The sequence below is a fragment of the Aulostomus chinensis genome, chromosome 9 (assembly GCF_037954235.1).
Source record: "Aulostomus chinensis isolate RoL2024-O1b breed Wild chromosome 9, RoL_Achi_v1.0, whole genome shotgun sequence".
NCBI lineage: Eukaryota > Metazoa > Chordata > Actinopteri > Syngnathiformes > Aulostomidae > Aulostomus > Aulostomus chinensis.
Genome location: NC_141328.1, coordinates 16341212 through 16360501, shown reverse-complemented (window position 1 = coordinate 16360501; position 19290 = coordinate 16341212). Strand labels below are relative to the sequence as shown.

Genomic DNA, 19290 nt, shown 5'->3' with positions numbered 1-19290 from the left:
AAACAGAGATAAAATGCTGAGATGACAGCTTATGGTGATCCAAAAAAAAAAAAAACGTTGGAGATAAAGGTTGGCAGGATGACAGACAGAATTTGGGCACAGCTCTGACAGACAAAATGACTGAGATGAAAGTCAGAGATCTAAGTTAGAACCCTCCAAGATCAAAGTGAGAAATCAGAGACCAAATTCCCAGATCAGTCAAAGAGGTTTTGTGGTGCCACATTTACACCAGGCCAGTGAGATATCAGAGACATTTGCATCTTGACAAAAACTGCACAAATGGCACAAGTGCATAAATCTCACTGAGAGAAGGAAATATTCTGTCAAATACAGCACTAATATCTTTCTTCAAAGAAGAGGGCTCCATCTTCCTCACTAATCTCCCTCTCCCTCTATTTCAACTCTCTCAAGCTGCTTTCTGTCTTCAGCTCCTTCATCTCCTCCTTTTAAAATCTCTTTGAACTGTCTCTTTGTCACTGTCACACTCAAATCACCGCCATCGCCCTCCAGCACTCTCTCCTGTCTCGTTTCTCCCCAAAGAGCCAGCAAGCACTGAAGAGCTTTGCTATTCCTCTTCTTCTGTCCTTTGCTCACTCGATCTTTGCCTGTCAGTTTTTTTTTCACATTCCATCAATTCAAAGACTTTCTGCTGTATTTACTGTAAAGTATCAATCAAAGATCATATGGTAGTTAAAGGTACTATGTGTAAGACACGGCCAACTGTGGAATTAATTCATTATCATTTTTTATTCCGTGTAAAATATTTTATGGTTGATCCACTGATGGGTCAAAGCAGTCCAGCTTTACAACCATCCGTGATAAAAGACAAGTACTAGCAAACTGCAAGGGAAGAAAACACAAAATCTGATCAAACACCTAGTCTAGCGAAAAATCCTTCATTTCAGTGACACAAATCATTAGAACCTGTTCATTTAAAGGATTCACTCAAAAGATACATCCACTGTATGGTTCAGTACTTGACCAGACCTCTGACTTCGTAGTCAAGCAAATTCACATTGTGAACAAACAATGTACTCACAACTCCACCTTCTTCCAATTGACTTTCATTGGGACTGCAAAATGATACATGCATTTATTTCAGCATCAAAGCCCTGCAAAAGTGACTCATTGAGTCCTCATATTTTGAACAGTTTTGACAAATAAAATTTGAAAAGGCTAAAGGAGCTTCATACGCATTGTAGTTATCTGAGGACTAAATTGGAAGTTAGTGGGCTTAGCTGCGCATAAGTCCCTAGTTCAAAACTGTATAGGCCAAGGACAAGTGGACAAGTGTTTCCTTTATATGCCACTGAACAGCTTTCACAGGAATGTACAGGGCCCCTCTTCTGATGCTGCATCTAGTTCAATGAAGACGTCTAAATTGGTAGAATCATTTCAACAAAAGTTGCTGAGTCGTATCATACGACAACTGCTGAAATTGAGAAAACTTTTTTTTTTTAATAAAATGGCAGTTTCTTTGGAAAAGAAATACATCATGGTACAATGTGTAAAAATAATGTTTTAAATTCCTATATCATATTCTATATTCTATTTGCTTCAACAGAATCATACCTTTTACATCATTCTGTTCAGAAAATTCCTTAATCTTAACAACATTGAAAAATAAAACCTTTGTAACTCCATCATGAGCATACTCCTAAAAAGCCATCAATTAGTGATCCAGTCCTGAAGACAGCAGTGGCCTGCAAGGGTCGACTTTGTGACAACAAGATATCAAACTATCACAAATGATAAAAAAACGAACAAACACAAATCAAAGGTTGAGGTGAAGAGGTTCACCTTACCTGCACAGCGAACGTCCCCAGAACAATGGAGCAGAAGATGGGGTTGGAGAATATGCCATCAAAGACATTTCTCTCTCCGTGGATCTTGCGAGCATTGATCTCATTGAACAGCTGCATGAGGACAAAGGTGTTGAAGATGATGGTGTAGTGCTCAGATGGAGGGGAGTGGAGCGGAGCGTTGCGGCCGCTGTCGATGTTAAACATGCGCTCGCCTACAGACAAGAAAGACACGTGGAGAACATTTGGGAATCAAGTTAGCTGCTGTGGTGATCTCTGTCTTAGCTGCTCCCCCAGTTCCCATGCCAGTGGTTTGTGTGCGTGCGTGCGTGCGTGCGTGTGTGTGTGTGTGTGTGTGTGTGTGTGTGTGTGCACCTATGAATAGCAGGGTGAAGATGATGATCAGCTGGTATACTCCATGGCCTAAGATGTTCTTCATCATGGTGAGGGAGATGAGAGGGTTGTTCCGACCATAGGGTTTCCGTAGCAACAGGGCTTCAGTGGGGGGTTCGGTGGCCAGGGCCAGAGAAGCAAATGTGTCCATGATCAAATTCACCCAGAGCATCTGCACCGCCTTCAGCGGAGAGTCCTGCACAACACATGTGGACGCCATCATTTTGACAAGGCACAGTTTCATATCCTGACCAAGGCTTCTTTGATTCTGCCAGTCAATGTAAACAAATAGCAGGTCAATAAAAAGAGCAGTGGTTTTAGTTCTTTAATTGTCCAGGTAAACATTATCTCTCCCTCTCAAAAACAAAGCAGACTTCTGGGAATGTCAGAGCGCACATCTTATAATTAGTATTTTTTTTAAAGACCAGTGAGTCTGCAGTCGTTGTTGTTTTTCCTCGTCTTTTACTTCAAATTGTAATCTCCCAAGTGTTGACGAGTCAGATTGGATCGCTTAGCTTTGACGCTAAGTTGACTGCTTGTCTTCATATTTTCATCTTTGTCCTTTTACGTCACATGTCACGGGGTGTTCTGCCTTCACAGCCGGAGAACTCTCTCTTTCAGTAGAGAGAAAACTTAAAGGTAGCAGGATATAACACAAACAAATACTGTGTTGTTACAATGACTTTTGCCGGTGTATCACAGCCTCTGCTGTCACGGTCCCATCTGGACCTTGTCTCGTTCTTTACTGGATTTTTAGTTTGTGTAGCTGTTTTAGTTTACTAGTGTTCAGTTCCTGATTTATTTTAGTAGCTCTTCCTTCCTCTGTCATTGTGTGCGTGTCATTTCCTGTTTTTGTCAATTTTCCTGCTTTTTTAGTGCTTCACCTATATCTTGTCAATTAATCAGTCCACGTCAGTCCCAGCCCTGCTAGTGTCTCCTACTCGATCGGGTCCTTCCTAGCCCTCGTGTCCTCCCACCTGTTTCTTGTTCCATCTTCAGCTGAGAGTATTTGAGTTTGGTTGCCCTGACAGTTGTAGTCTGGTCCTTTTATGTGTCACCTCACATTTACCGGTGTCTCTGAGTTTTTTGTGAATAAATCTAGTTTCACCAAGTCCTGCAAAGCCTTCTATCTGTTCTCTGTGTTTAGGTCCTTCTACAGCCGCTTCATATAGCACTCTGCCTCTTTATATTTTATGAGGAAGGCCCAGCAGAGTCTTTTCTTTCTGCGAACCCTCAGGAAAACCAGCCTACCACAGAAACTCCTCTCAAACTTCTACCAGTGCACCATAGAGAGTGTCCTGAGCTATGGATGCACTGTGTGGCTCTCAAGCTGCTCCTCAGAGGAGAGGAAAGACCTGCAGCGGATCATCAAGACTGCCCAAAAAAATCATCGGCACCCCTGCATCAGATCTACTCCGCCCGGTTGGAAAACAGAGCTGAAAAAAAACAGGTCTGACTGGACACACCCTGGACAAGCCTGAACTAGACTGCTGTTGCACCTTCCATCTGCACTTTACTTATGATGGACATTCAATGCTGCTGTGTGACAGACTGTGTCTAACTACATTTCATTGTGCAGAAATGTTCAATGACAATAAAGAAACCTTAAACCTTTTACTTACACTTCTACCAAAGTGATGCCCCTGAGCAAAATGTCACTCACCAAGTTGAAGATATAATAAAAAGATCATTTACAATTGAGGATCCTAAAGATTTGAATCCATAATCTGTATCTCATCTATAATTTTTGCCTCACAAAAAACAGTGAAAGATTTTTCATTAGTAGGCCTGTTATTATTATCATGATAATAATTACTAATTATTGTAATTTTAAGTTTGCATCAGAGACAAGCACAAGCCTCTGGTGCATGCAAAATGAGATCCATCTTCACTGATAAGCAATTCAGTGTTATGAGTAAACACAATTAAATTTGCTCTATCTTTGATATCTGCCTTATTAGTTAGGGGACCTATATTCTGGTCAGAATCTGGTATGTAATTCTGTTTGTGCTTAAATATAATGTTTGCTGCTTAATTAATATGACTACAGTATTTCAGTATTCTTAACAAGAATTACTACCTCCTGGTTGTACCTGGCCAGTCCAGTTGTAGTTTCAATGCTTTTAGGAAACGCAGTAAAAGCTTTGAAGTGTCTTTTTTTTTAGTGACCCAGAATCCATCATTATTCCCTCAAGGCGTTATGAGATGGTGCTTAATAACAGCCTGAAAAGAACATTATGATGTCCCACTGACGTTGACCTTTTATATTTCAAAAGTCATCTCCTCATAATTTCACACTATTAGACATTTGTAAGAAGTTATTATCATAAGCATGTGAACTCCTGGGTATCAGATAAATGATGTTGGTCACAGTGAGCTTACTTCCAAGGATAAAATAAAAAAAAACCTTGTATTTAATTTCCTCTGCTTTATACAGCTGTTAAGGTTTCAAGGAACATAATAGAATATCTAGTACACAATTGACGGAAGAAAAAAAAAGGAAGAGAGCAAGAAATAAACAATATAATTTGATTTTATATTGATTAGTTCCTAGTTTTTGTTTAAATTCAAGAGCTGCATGGTGGTGCAGTGGTCAGCACTGTCTCCTCACAGCAAGAAGGTTCCAGATTCGAGTCCCGGCTCCAGCACAGGATCTTTCTGTGTGGAGTCTCCATGTTCTCCCTGTTCCTGTGTGGGTTCTCTCTGGTACTCCAGCTTCCTCCCACAGTCCAAAGACATCAAGAGGGGACGAGGCTGATTGATACTCTAAATTGACTGTAGGTGTGACTGTGAGTGTGAATGGTTGTTTGTCTCTATGTGTTGGCCCTGTGATGGACTGGTGACCTGTCCAGGGTGAACCCTGCCTCTCGCCCGAAGGCTGCTGGGATAGGCTCCACCCCCCCACCCCACCCCCCCGTGACCCTTAACAGGATATGTGGGTGAAAATGGATGGATGTTTAAGTTCAATTTAATAACAATGTTTTCCCTCTCTGCTTTATCTACTAAACAATCCAAGAAACAAGTCCAAAGTATGACACCACTGGCCACAGATGTTGCAGTCAAGTAGGCATGAAAATGTCATTTATTATCCTTTTGTGTTAAAGATGGCCTAAAACAGGGAGTTTGTTTGTCTGGTTTGGTTTGTGTGTGTGTGTGTGTGTGTGTGTGTGTGTGTGTGTGCTGCTCCTACTTTGTGTGACCGACAGGATCAACTGAAGTCTTGGTTTGGCCTTAATGAATGACTTTCAATCACAACATGTGAGAACATGCATAAAAAGCATTTCAGCTGAGTTGTCTTCTCAGGTCTGAGGCGAGAAGCGTTATCAGAGGTGATGGGTGAGCATCTACCTGAGTGATGCAGGCCCCGGTGAAGGCCACTATGACAGCTACGATGTTAACCGTGAGCTGGAACTGCAAGAACTTGGAGATGCTGTCGTAGACATTTCGTCCCCACATCACCGCCTTGACAATGCTGCTGAAGTTGTCATCAGTCAGGATGATGTCAGATGCCTCTTTGGCTACGTCTGTCCCCGCGATACCCTGACAGAGATGAGACAGTCATGACATGATTCATGCAGGAGTTTACTGCCTCAGTGCTGGGTCTCCCTGTCTCCAAGTCTCATTAGGCTAACATAGCTTCTTAGCTTATTTCAATAACTTTTGAAGCACTTTCAAGCTGCTTTAACCAACGCATCTACATTGTTACTAGCAATACAATTAACACTCAACAGTGACATAAGTACATAAATAACTGTTAGTTAATGCTTAGTTATATACAGTATGAGTGCTAAATAAGCATTAATTGAGTATAAATAACCATTTATGAATTCTCTTAGTGACCCTTACTGTAAAATGCGGAACATGGATCCCTTAAGTAACACTTCACCCTAACACCCAATCCCTAACCCTACCCCACTGTTAGTAAACAATGGTTATACACATTAGTTAACTTATAAAGCAACAATACCAAAGGTTAAACAAGCCTTAAGTAACAGTTATTAATGCATGACCAAAGGAACACATCCAATTTTTTAGGACATACACGTTTTGTCCATCATTTTTAGAGCCAAACAATCAGATAAATCCCCTTCTCTCCTCTCTGTGTGCATTGCTGAAGTCCATAACCCCCACCAGACTGACTGCTAGTTAGCTTAGCTGCTGTAGAGAAAGCTGTCTCAGAAGTCATCAAACACACTTTTGCCCAAAAGGTATTACGCTGCGTAAAAAGAACTAGGGTTGTGTTTAACACTTGCTGTAAAACACTGCTGTTTTTTTGTTCTTGTTCTGGGCAGAAATGCTTGTTCAGGGGGGAATTGTTGGGTGAGTGTGGCTGTTGTTTGAAATAACCTTTGTTGTGATTTGGCTTTACAAAAATAAAACTGACTTGTTAAGACAACTGGGTTTACAAAACAATCTGAATCTCTTTCATAATTATATAATTTCATTACATAATTCATCCCTATGAAGTGTGAAGTTTTCTGGCTGTTTTGGGTGATAGGGCCATTTAATCTGTCTCTCAGGCAGCAGCTGATTACTGCACATCAAATTCACCCATAACCTTTTAATAGGGTTAAATCTTTCCCCTGAAAAGTACTTTCTTAAGGTGACTTATTACAAGATTTAAACATTTAACGATTTTGTTTTACACAGGACTGAGTTTGAAACACCAGGATATGCTGAAAATCAAATACAAGCAAATCTGAAAACTTAACAGTTCATACTAAGCACATTCTAAACTTTCTGGAACCTTGCAGTTGACATGCATGTCAGCTGTGCTAACATCAACAACATGCCACTCAGAAGAGGGATTCATTCCAAAGGAAATATATTTTATGTACCCTACATCATGTTGTATAAATATGTATAATGTGGTGAATAATATTCAAAGTTACCATGGCAAAGCCCACATCAGCCTTCTTCAGCGCTGGCCCATCATTGGTTCCATCTCCTGTTACTGCAACAACTTGCCTCTGTTCTATGACATTACTGTCAATGATGCCTGGACACAAATAGGAAGGAGACATTCGTCAAAATATCATTATAATGCAGTTGAATGTCCACAGTTCCTCATCACACGAGTTGCCCGGCAAACCAGTCAAAACATCACATTGTTATTATTTTCATTTTGTTGAGCACAGGTGTAACTGAATGTGTGTGTTTGAGACTCACCTTTGACCAGTGTGTGTTTGTCAGTTGGTGAGGAGCGAGCCAATACACGTAGTTTGGGCCAGATTTTGTCAATACGTTCCTGTTCGATCTGCATTTAGAGAAAGAGACAAAGGTGGAAGACTTTTAGATGAGGGAGCCTTGAAATCTTCGTTCACTAGATGTCGCTGTTGACACAGGCAGAGTCAAATGCGCACAGGTGGAAGTAACTCTCTCATCCAAACAGAAAACAAACAGGTTCCATGAAATCCTGTAGAGACATTACCTTGTTGTAACCACAATGAATATAGATGTATTAGTGTTGATATGGCAGTCTCCAAACATTCCGTAGCGGTAGTTGCTCACTGGAAAGAGCTTTAACTGAGACTTCAACATCCCTGTATTAGCCAGGGAAACATTCATTTGTGTTCTTCAAATAAACTTCAGTTTGGTGCTGGAAAGTGAATATTAATGCAAGGTTCTGTAGATGAGTCAGATGCAGTGCAACTCTGACGCGTTTGTTATTTATGTGACGAAACCAACAAGATGCTTTTTTTTTTTTTATTTCTACACTACCATGTGTCAGGGAAAACTATTTCTCAGATTAACAATTTACTGTTGGACTTTAGTTGTATTAATATTTGCGAAGTTTATTAAAAATTGTAAAATTAAAAGTGCCCATTCATGTCAGTTGCTTTTATTTCTATAGTCTAAGGTGCTGTAGGTTAATGTTGTAAATACCTTTTAATATAACTGACTTTACATCTATTTTCTTACATCTCAACGTGTTCATTTCCCCATATGGATTAGTCTTAAACCCATATAATAATATTAAAACACAACATACTGTTGAAGATTAAGCCAGTAGGTCCCAATATTTTTGCCACTAAAAAAAACAGTAGTGTGTTGCCTGTCAGATCTTAGTTAGCACAACAGTTCGTTCCACCAAGGACACGTCTCCCCTCGAAACGTCTCATGTGGTTTAATCACATTACTGTACCGGGATCAAACTCATTCAGCATTTCACAAAAAACAAAAAACAAAACAAAAAAGAAGTCCCCTCGTAGCCCCACAGAGCCCTCGGCCTCCCTGGATGGAAGCAGCAGACTGAAAAACTTTAGCGTATACAAATTTGCTCCATGTTGACAAGCAGTCACATGTATCAGTGTTAGTAAATTAATAGTAGCATGTATCACTAGACAGAAGGGAGTACATACCATGGCTAAGGAGACAATATGAACAAAGAATATCAACATATGCATCAACAGCCATTCATACATTTTCTTACCAACTGGTATTCCAGATCCCTGATCCAGAACAAGACCTGTTCCATCCCTCTGCCTCTTATTAACATACATGGGCTCAACCGTGATCACAAATCCAGACTATTATCAAGAGTTTCCCCATGGACTCAAGGGATTTGAACTTAATTCATCTATGACATGTCCAGAAATACCGCTAATGACTATATCCTTTGAATGCCCCAAAGCGATGTAAAGGAACTACAATATGATCCAGATCATTTTTGAAAGTTGACAACTTGTTTGTTGTATTACAATTTCTCTTTCCGCCAAATATCAGCAAAATCTGTCTATCAGTGTTTAAGTACCTGCCTCAAACATGCTAACAGACACACATCGGGGACCACGCTGACTTCTGTGAGGCAATATAATCTACCGCTTTAAATACGGCAATTTATCGCTTAATATGCAATATGTGATTTGAGGGATCGTATTCGGTATTTTCCTAATATCACTATTGGCATCCATCTCCTAACGCCATATTCGGTAATCACCTGGAAAGCTATTACCACACACAACAGTCCCTTTAAAGAATAAGAATACTGCACCAGTATTCTGGACCTCAAGACAGGGACAGCAACAATGCACCTGATCACACTTCTTTTCTTGCAAATAGAGTTGCTGAGCACGACAAGGAAGCTGAGCATGACAATGGCAACTAGTTAATAAATAAATAAATAAATACATATATACCTAATATATCTATCTATCTATCTATCTATCTATCTATCTATCTATCTATCTATCTATCTATCTATCTATCTATCTATCTATCTATGTCAGTCAGAAATGAGCAATGAAACCCATGCTGCACCTATGTCTAATGGTCTAATGACACACAATTACTGTGCAGAGACCACATGATGTTACACCAATTTTGGTGTCTTAAAGTCTTGCATTTTTGAATATTTTCCAAGGTAAAGGCATTATTTAGTGTTGTGACAATATCAACAACTGCAGCTAATCAGGAAACCTTAACACACAAATCAAGGCAAATTAGACACATGAATGAGTTTGACATACTGTATAACAGCAGGTTTGACGGCACTTTAGCCAAGAGCTTTAAAATAGTTTCAAGATTTCAAACACAGTCCTGTAAATATGGAATTTTTTAATCTCCTCCAAAAGTACAACTAAACACTAGTTTTATATATATATATATATATATATATATATATATATATATATATATAAATCACATGATACTATTGTGATCAACTCAATACATCTTTTAATTAACTGACAGCACTCGCACTGATCTCGACCAGCCCAGACTGATATTTTGTTGAATAACACACATTTCTTCTACATTTTATACATTTTTGTGATCATATAAGACCCCCAACTTACCTCTCCTTTCTCGTTTCTGATTCGTCGGTTGAAGTCTTTGCCCTCTAGACAGATAAAGTCATCCCCGGGGTGGATGATGCCACATTTAGCTGCAATGGCCCTGGCTGTGTTAATGTTATCACCAGTCACCATCCGCACAGTTATGCCCGCACGCTGACACTTTCGGATGGCCTCAGGCACCTTAGAGGGACAGAGACACACAAAACCAATTGACCTTTTAAATACAGATTCAGTCCACATATGATGGATCACAACAGTACCAGCTGAGACAAGAACAGAGGCACGCTCCTACCTCTGGCCTCACAGGGTCCTCTATCCCAACCACAGTGATGCAGGTCAATTCAGTCACTATTTCTGCCTCGTTCTCCCAATCTGGCTCCGGATTGGACGGCAGGTCACGGTACGCAATGCAGATAGTCCTCAAGCCCTCGCACGCCATGGGTTCAATCACCTATTAATCATCGCACAATTGAGAACTTTTCGCTCATTATTGTACTGAAGTATAAAAACTGGATTAAAGAGCCTGAAATCAATCGGAAGTTCAAGTTTGATGACCAATCGTTGAGGGAATTCTCTCTGACACAGCTGCAGGGACAACCCCCCCCCCCCCCCCCCCGGCCTACTGCAGACAGACAATATGATGGAGAGCAGAGGTGGCACAAAGCTGCCACAATGCAAACCGAATAAGTGAGCTGGAATAACGTTGTGTAAGAAGAAGAGCTATTTTTCTCACGGCACAGGCTGTGTTCACCAGGAGGCAGATTTAGGTCAGCCAGTCTGTCAGTCAATGAAGCAGCATTCACAAAGGGTGCATGGGCTAATCTGTACGTGGAACAAATGCTGGTAAATACAGTATTTGACTTACAGCTTGACTGATCTTGCAGTTGCACTGCAAGTATAACCAGTATTAAGTCTGCCAATGCTGATGCCACAGTTCCTGCTCACTTCCTCACCTTAGTCTTTCAAGTGATTGCTGCTCATATTTAACATTTGGAACATTCAGCATCTCTTATAACTGGCTTGAGTATATATGTCTTCAGCAGATTTCATAACACGGTCCAAGAAACAATCGTGTGCAATATAACAAATTCCAGCAGAAAAAAAGCTTAAAAACCTGATATTTCTTATACTGACACATTAAGCAACATGTTCGCACTGATCAGAACCTGTTAAAAACACAAAAAATATATGCGCTGCAAAACTGCAAATGCTTAAAAAAAATGTCTCATTTATTGCGGATGTAAAAAAAATAAAAGAAGAAAGTCATTTAAATTTGTATATCTTTAATACTGGTAATACGTTAAACTTTTCGGAAAATGTATGAAATGGGTCCATTATTATTATTTAATCAATGAAGAAATTCAATTTTCATCTTTTTCTAATTTTAAGATTAATAGCATTTTTAAAATGATATACAGCACAAAAGACTTTTTTGATTTCTCCCTGCATCTCGCCATGATTGTCTCGTCTCCATAGGGGTGCAGGATTCTATATTGCAGTGAGGATTGAGCACTCAGAGTTGGGAACAGATGCACAATAATGCTCCCTGGTCAGACTCCAACCAGGGATGTTTGCAATGATAAAATCGCCATTTTAACAGGATTTTCCATCAAACTGCACTGGAGAATAGGATGCATTATAGGAGCCATCAAATCACCTGTTTGACCATCTCATCCCTGTCACGTGGGCGGAAACTGCGAGCTTCTGAATTGGCGTCGAGGATGTAGGAACATCTGGATAGAGATGAAAGAGGAAAACACAGATTTATAGATAACCCAGTTTTTCCTCCGTGGGACTTCAGTTCCCTTCCACTCACTTTTTCAGCATGATCTCAGAGGCTCCTTTGCTGTAGAGGCGAAAGGAACCATCTGGCAGTTTGATCACTGTGCTCATGGATTTACGCACGGAGTTGAAGGTATACACCTGAAAATAGACAACGAAGAATGATTTAGAACAGTTAAGGTGGAGGGACACATCTGCTAGAGGAAACACAGCTCTTTTCCCTCTGGAGGTGATGAGAGCAAACACACAGCGCAGCATATGAGTCCGAATGAATACTGATGTTGTTTGTGTCTGCTGGATGTGTCAACAGGAAGCGTCATCAGAGGTGATCAGACATCAGTGCTGTGTTTCCACTGCCCCCAAGTGGCCAAAAATCCCTTCTTTTGTTATGCAGTTGTTTGTTTCTTTTCATGGGACTAAATATGTTTCATGTTGAACTCATGTTCACTTGAAAAGTGATTGCAGTGCACTGGGATAAAGTGCTGTGTATAGGTGACATGATTCTTGCACAATATCCTAAAATGTGTGACTGACCAGCATGGCTCCTCTACTGTTTCTTACTTTTATTAGGCTGCTCATTGTTTCTTTCACTATGAGTAGCAACCAAATGACACTGGTCCTCACTCTTTTTTATGAATGGACTTAAAAATGGCAATGTCCTGTCTTGACAGCCGCAGTGAGGAGGATTGTGTGTGTGTGTGTGTGTGTGTGTGTGTGTGTGTGTGTGTGTGTGTGTGTGTATGTGTGTGTGTTACAAATTGTTGTAGATGTCGATACAGTGAATTAATCCCAAAAACTCACCATTAATCAACCTCCGGTGTTGATCTACTCCCACAAGCTGGCTTTTCTCTCTCCCTCTTTCTGTTCTGGTAGACGCTATCAGAATTATATAGTTTGCCATAAGGTAATAACAAGTAACGAGTCCTGACCCAAAAGAGAGACAGACAACACCAGTGCCTTTCTGAATAGATCAACATTTTTCAACTAGAAGTGCTTGGAGCAGTCACGTTAAAAAAGGGGCTGAAAAAAGGCAGCGCTTTCATTGAATTGAATGTGTGAGAAAGTTAACTGAAAAGAAATGCTATGGCTCAAAGTTTACTCTGCCATGTAAAGGAATGATCGATTTCTACTTCATCCATCCATCTGTCCATTTTCTACTGCTTATCCTGTTAAGGGTCACCGGGGGGGTTGAGCCTATCCCAGCTGCCTTCGGGCGAGAGGCGGGATTCACCCTGGACTGGTCACCAATCCATCGCAGGGCTATTTCTACACAATGTTTATGAAACACGTTTATGTTTATGAAGTGCAGCAAAGCTAACAGCTAACTAGTCTGTATTGCAACCAGAGAGGAGCAAAGGGTATCTATCTGCTTGTCTGGTTCTAAAAATGATGGATGATACACTTATTTCACAAAAATTTTTGGGCATTTTACTTCAATTAGTGGCCAAGCTAGAAAGGGGACACCTATTTATTAGAACTTAAAAAGAAAGTTAGTGTCCCTTAGATTCCCTTAGAATTTCATGTTGAAGGAACCTATGAAGAAAAGTTGAGGTGATTTTGAGAGAAAGGTTGATTTGTTATGAATTATTACACAAATACCTATACTTGTGTTTTCAAGTTACATTGACTAAAATTCCAAGGCAATCAGCTAACTTTTTGGTTGGGTGTGCCAGTGAAAATAGTGTATAAAGAGGCCAGTGGAACTGTGATCCACTGGCTAAGTGGACCGTGGGGAACAGATTTAACGGACCCTGGCGTAACTACATGAGGTGGCCTCACAGTGGCTGCAGACCACATGTTTGACTCTTTTATCCACTGTGAAGTTGTCACATTAATGCTTACTTCCATTCCACCTCAAACACCCACAGAAAATGAGGCAAACAAGATGTACTACAAACAAATTCATGTACCCTCCTGTTGGCGATGAAACTGTCATTAATAAATCAAACGCTACTTATGTCCCCATACCTTGTACAGTCTCTCCTCAGGGATCTGCTCTCTTACTGGCGCATAGTCCTGCTGTAGGTCTAACACAAACCCCAGCAGACCACATTCCGTCTTGTTGCCCACCTGCTTCGCCAGACCCCCCTCCACATCAGGCGGCTGACAAGGCGCAAACAGGGACGGTCAGAGAAATCCAGCGAGGAGGATGATGAATATGTAGAGGCAGAGAGGGTGTGAAGGATGGAGGAGGGAAAAGGAGGTGCATTAAGGATTGATGAGGTGAATGAAAACAAAAACGATGACGTGAAAAAAACAGCAGAGGAAAAGATTTTGGATTTAAAATATAGAGGACTACTGACGCAAAAGAATCACATCAGAAAATGTCTTTCTGCAACACAAAGACATCTCTGTGCATGACTCACCAAGATCTTGGAGGTGTAGGCACTGTTAATAGCGATAGCATTGACTAACAGATTCAGAGTCCGGGGGTTGATCTGTCCAGGGTCCGGGATCACACGGTGGTGCACATCACCTGGGAAACAACATTCTTTCTTCAACGCATATCAAGAATTACTGCTGAATATCCTGCCATACTCATGACATTGTAGCACCTCTGGATATTCATTTCGCTGTAATGACTTGATTTTGATTTGTATTTGGGAATGTTTGTCTCTCACTCACCTACATATGCTTGCACCACTGTCATGCGATTGGTGGTGAGGGTGCCTGTCTTGTCAGAGCAAATGGCGGTGGCATTGCCCATCGTCTCACACGCATCCAGGTGGCGCACAAGGTTGTTGTCCTTCATCATTTTCTACATGTGATGATAGCGATGGAGAGCACAGCGGTGTGTGTGATAAGAGGGATGGGAGAGATTAGCGGTTAAGGACCTGAGAAAATGACTGTCAACGTCAGAGAGTAAACTCCTCATTAATTTCATGAACTATTTGAGAAAGGAAACGTGAACAGGATGCAAGCACCACCCTGAGAGGCCAGTAAAGGAAGTACAGTTTATGATGTTGACTGGACAACCTAAAGACGCGGGTCTGCAGGCTGTTGCATATTTCAGCAAAGAGAAGAAAAAAAAAACATAGAAAAGAGGAAGGACAGATTTAAAACTGTCCTGATTGTAGCCTGAGATGTAAAGCTCAAAGCCAGAAAAGCTCTGTGGAGCTGCTCATAAATCCTTTTACCTCCACCACAAAAGGTTATGTGATTGGTTCAGGTTGTCAGTCCGTCTGTTGCAGGATACACAAAAAGGCAACAAAAACCAAAAAAATTGACCATATGTCTTGGTCTTCGGAAAAAGCTCTTTCCTACTTTTCTTTACATTGTGAGATAAGCCAATTGTGTGATTAAGTGAGCAACTGGCCTTACTGCGGCCCTTAGTGTGGTCTTCTGGTCATTGTCTGTCTGTGTGTTTCACAGCGGAGTGCAATTTAGCCTTGTTTTGTGTTGACCCAAGTAAAGATAGTGGATTTGTTCCAAAAAAAACGGTGAGAACAGTCAACAAATCCCTAACCGATGAGGTGCAGAGGCATAATGGATTAACAAGGCAAAAACCACTGAGACTTCAAGAATAAAATAGAAAAGTTACAGCAATTGAAAACTTATGAGAATATAACCCTAACCAAGAAAAATATTATCATTATATTCAAATAAATGTGGTATTGTGCTATCTATGAGTGTTCTTGTTGATTTCAAATGCACCACGTCAGTCATAAAGATTATCATTATGAGCCATGTTTCGTTTCTAACAGTGATTCATTGCCTAAAAATATACTCGTGTACTTTTAAGACCAGCTGATGCCTTGTCTCTCCTATGTTATCTGGTCACCAAACATCTATAACAACATTATAACATTATAAATGCAGGTCAATGACCACTGCCTCTCAGAAGACACTAGCGCTTTCATTCCAACTGCTCGTGGCTGTTAGCACTGGTGTTTGTGAATTGGACTGTCTTTGCAATGAAGCTCATTGCTATAGAAATGGGCTAAGTTTTTCTCCAAAAGTTTGGATATTATGTCATTTCAATACATGAAAATAATACTGCAGTGGGCAGCACGTGGTGCAGTGGTTAGCGCTGTCGCCTCACAGCAAGAAGGTTCCTGGTTCAAGTCCCGGCTCCATCACAGGATCTTTCTGTGTGAGTCTGCATGTTCTCCCTGTTCCTGTGTGGGTTCTCTCTGGTACTCCAGCTTCCTCCCACAGTCCAAAGACATCAAGAGGGGACGAGGCTGATTGATACTCTAAATTGACTGTAGGTGTGACTGTGAGTGTGAATGGTTGTTTGTCTCTATGTGTTGGTCCTGTGATGGACTGGAGACCCGTACAGGGTGAACCCCACCTCTCGCCCATAGCTGCTGGGATAGGCAGCCCCCCTGCAACCATTAAAAGGATAAGCGGGAAAAAATGGATGGATGGATGGATGGATGGATGGAATACTGCAATGTGATTTGCTTACAGTTTGGTCTGCATCTCACCTTTGTGGTTGCTTCGTAAATTACACAGATCCAAATTATCCTCCAGGGATTTTCCAAAGATTTTTCACCATTGTCAGATTTCATATTTAACATTTAAAAATTGACATTTCCAAAACAATCTATTCTATTCAAACTAACACACTCCCAATCTCTACTGGATTTAGATGATTAGACAGTTAGATGATCCTGATTATTTTGTTCAGTGAGGAATTCATACACGTTCCCACAGCTGGCATCGTCCTTCTTCTGCTTTAGAGTTCAGTTATTGCATCTCTCCTTCCCCTTCAACTGACTGTGTCCCATAGGTCATGATGTAGAAGTGGTTAACAGAAAACCAGAAGCTTGACTAAACTGGTTAGTTGGGTTTACCTTGACAGAGTAAGCCAGCGAGATGGTGACAGCAAGGGGTAAACCCTCTGGGACCGCCACCACCAGTACAGTGACTCCAATGATGAAGAACTTGACAAAGTATTGGATGTAGACCGGAGTGCACTCTGTCACCCACACACGACCTGCAACACACACCACGCCTCATTTCAAAACTGAACAAACTGCACCTGAGAGTGAGTCAGACTCAGCAGACACCGCAAGAAAAGTGCAAGTGATAGACAAACCTTCAACAACAAACGCGTCAATGACAAAGTACAGCACCAGGATGATGACAGTGATGGCCGACATCACCAAACCTGTGGGGAGATTGAAAGAAGGGAGCATCAGTTAGATTATCATTTGCTCAAACTCTCTACCCGTGAGATCAAACACGCATCGCAGTCTGAGAAAATCACCTTCTACACTTCTGTTATTGAGCTTTAATAAAACATCACCTTAACCATGACTCTTCACATTTTAAGTGCAATGATTCACACCAGCCTGTTTTGGTATTCATGAAGAATGAATCCCTCGATCAACTGCATGCGTTCAGCAATAGTGTGGAAAAATACTAAATTCCTTTTTCCACTGGCCCAAAACCTGCTAACGTTTATTTTTTCTATGCAATGGATAAAGGTTATTCATAAATCTGTACTAAATTTGAAATGACCCAATTGTTGACAGACATAAGTATTTATTGGCTCCGGTAATGTTTGACATCAATGTGAAAAAAAAGAGTGAATGGGGTAGTATGTCTCCCGTTTCTTGGACGTTGCTACGGCGTGAAACATCTGCGACTCTATGTGATCTCAGCTACAAATTCAACCTGTCTGCATTCAAGCAGCAGAAGCTGCACTACAATTAAATGTCTGTATCCTGAACCATCATATAGCATCTGGATTAGGAAAATTTGTAATCAGATGGAATAAATCAAATATGCGATTAGGAAAGAAAGTTCCAAAATTCAGCAAACCGAGTCCTGAAATGACATTTTTAATGTAATGAGGGATTTGCAGAAAATGCTCATTTTCATTCTTATTTTTGGCTTTTTTTTTCTTGTTATGCAATCAGTTGAATAATAGTAGTATGGTGACGTTATGTATAAATTTCATTTTTCAACATGGATGGAATTTTAAGGTACCTTGGAATTTTATAAATTGTTACAATGTTAGAGAGTAAAATGACTTAAAACTGTGCTATACATATGGAATGATGAAGATTAATCAAATAAAATATACCTCAAACAAAAAAAGTTCAAGACTGGAACAAAATATGTTAACCCTAAAACACAGTCTCTTCTATCCATGCTGCTTCCAAGGAGGTTTGTGTGATTTGAGATGTTCGTTTGACTGTCAGGAGGATTACACAAAAAATAGGAGGCCGATTTACAACAAACTTGGTGGAGGGGTGTAGTGTGAGCGAAGAAAGAAGCTATACAATTTTGGAGCAAATTTGTTGAACATAGAGGAAAAACAGTATGTTTCATATATCTGATAACATCATACCATCTTTGTAGAGGCGTGCACTCTCTGACCTCCTTTTAGTTTGCCCCAGTAAAAAAACAGATGGACAATTCATCTATTTGCGGTGGAACGGGGGTCAAAAAGGTTTGTTTTTCAGCAGGTTTACCTTGGTTTAGAAACTTGCACGGGTACGTGCGGTTAAAAATTCTTGTGAATGACTGTAAGTCTGCAAACTTTACCTGCTTTGCCAATTTGAACAGCCAGTTTGGTGAGCTTGCCCTGTAACACGCTCTTCTCCTTCTTCGGTACATTGGTCTTCTTCTTCTCTCTGTCCTCTACCTCTCCGCCCTCTGCACTCTTAAGGGGTTGCATCTCCATGGCAACACCCCCGTCCTGCTTCTTGGCTAAACCACACACACACACACACACACACACACACACGAGGAGATTAAATAAATGCATCCTTCATCCAAACCCACGTGTAATGCACACATATCATCAGCTTTTACCTTTGTTCTGGTTGTTCTCTACAGCTCCATCGGGCTGTTTTCCTGAGAAGGACGGAGGGTGGGGGTTGAGTTAGACAGAGGCAGATATGACAGACATATGTGTATACATTCATGGCCAAAAACACATGAAACCTACAAAGAAACAATACCGAAAGGGAAGAGTAATACAGGTAGACACATTGCCATACACTAGGTTTCCAGAGACAGTTCAACATGTGTAAGTCCATCATGGATCACTGTCACAGCACTGTGTACTGGGGTCTATTCACTGGCTGGGGGAAGGAGACAGGGCAGGGCAGACAACTTTATGCTCACATACCATTGGTGACTGTGCTGTTACTGGAATCTGCAGAGATGAGCAACTGAGTACTGTCCTCTGTTTGGGGGAGTGTGTGAGGAAGGAAGATACATGAGAAGATTTGGCAAAAAAAAAAAGGAAAAAAGGGGTAAAGCAAAAGAGAGCAAAAAAAGGGAAGACGTAAAAACTCAAATAAAGAAATGTGTTTATACGCACGACTCCACGAGTATAATGGTTGTAAATGACAGGTAAAAACCTTGATCTTCAAATGAGAGACAGATCACAGAGAAAAATGTAAACTCACGTTGCAGGAGGGAAAACTAATAAGTTATGGCATTTGTAGACATTTTATGAATAAAATATGAGCGCCAGTAAATGACTGTCTGAATGATCCCGCTCACAGCAGCTATACATCTTTGTTTGGCACTTTCGGAATGGAACAGCAAAC

At 40.7% G+C, this 19290-nt stretch overlaps 1 protein-coding gene across 6 annotated transcripts in view; it reads right to left on the bottom strand.

Annotated features, from left to right (window-relative positions):
• atp2b3b (ATPase plasma membrane Ca2+ transporting 3b) overlaps nt 1-19290 on the bottom strand; it is a 63617-nt gene that overhangs the window by 19897 nt on the left and 24430 nt on the right. For 3 of the 6 annotated variants that reach the window (XM_086213984.1, XM_086213983.1, XM_086213986.1), the window contains exons 7-23: nt 18864-18920; nt 18545-18586; nt 18275-18439; nt 16818-16889; nt 16573-16715; nt 14399-14531; nt 14140-14249; nt 13742-13876; nt 11808-11914; nt 11649-11724; nt 10284-10442; nt 9992-10171; nt 7365-7452; nt 7088-7194; nt 5544-5735; nt 2178-2391; nt 1806-2017 (exon numbers count right to left, since the gene is read on the bottom strand). In XM_086213984.1, coding sequence (XP_086070110.1) covers nt 1806-2017; nt 2178-2391; nt 5544-5735; nt 7088-7194; nt 7365-7452; nt 9992-10171; nt 10284-10442; nt 11649-11724; nt 11808-11914; nt 13742-13876; nt 14140-14249; nt 14399-14531; nt 16573-16715; nt 16818-16889; nt 18275-18439; nt 18545-18586; nt 18864-18920 — 2192 coding nt within the window. The remainder of the gene's footprint in view (nt 1-1805; nt 2018-2177; nt 2392-5543; nt 5736-7087; nt 7195-7364; nt 7453-9991; nt 10172-10283; nt 10443-11648; nt 11725-11807; nt 11915-13741; nt 13877-14139; nt 14250-14398; nt 14532-16572; nt 16716-16817; nt 16890-18274; nt 18440-18544; nt 18587-18863; nt 18921-19290) is intronic. The other 3 variants (XM_086213988.1, XM_086213985.1, XM_086213987.1) reach the window with 1 other exon arrangement.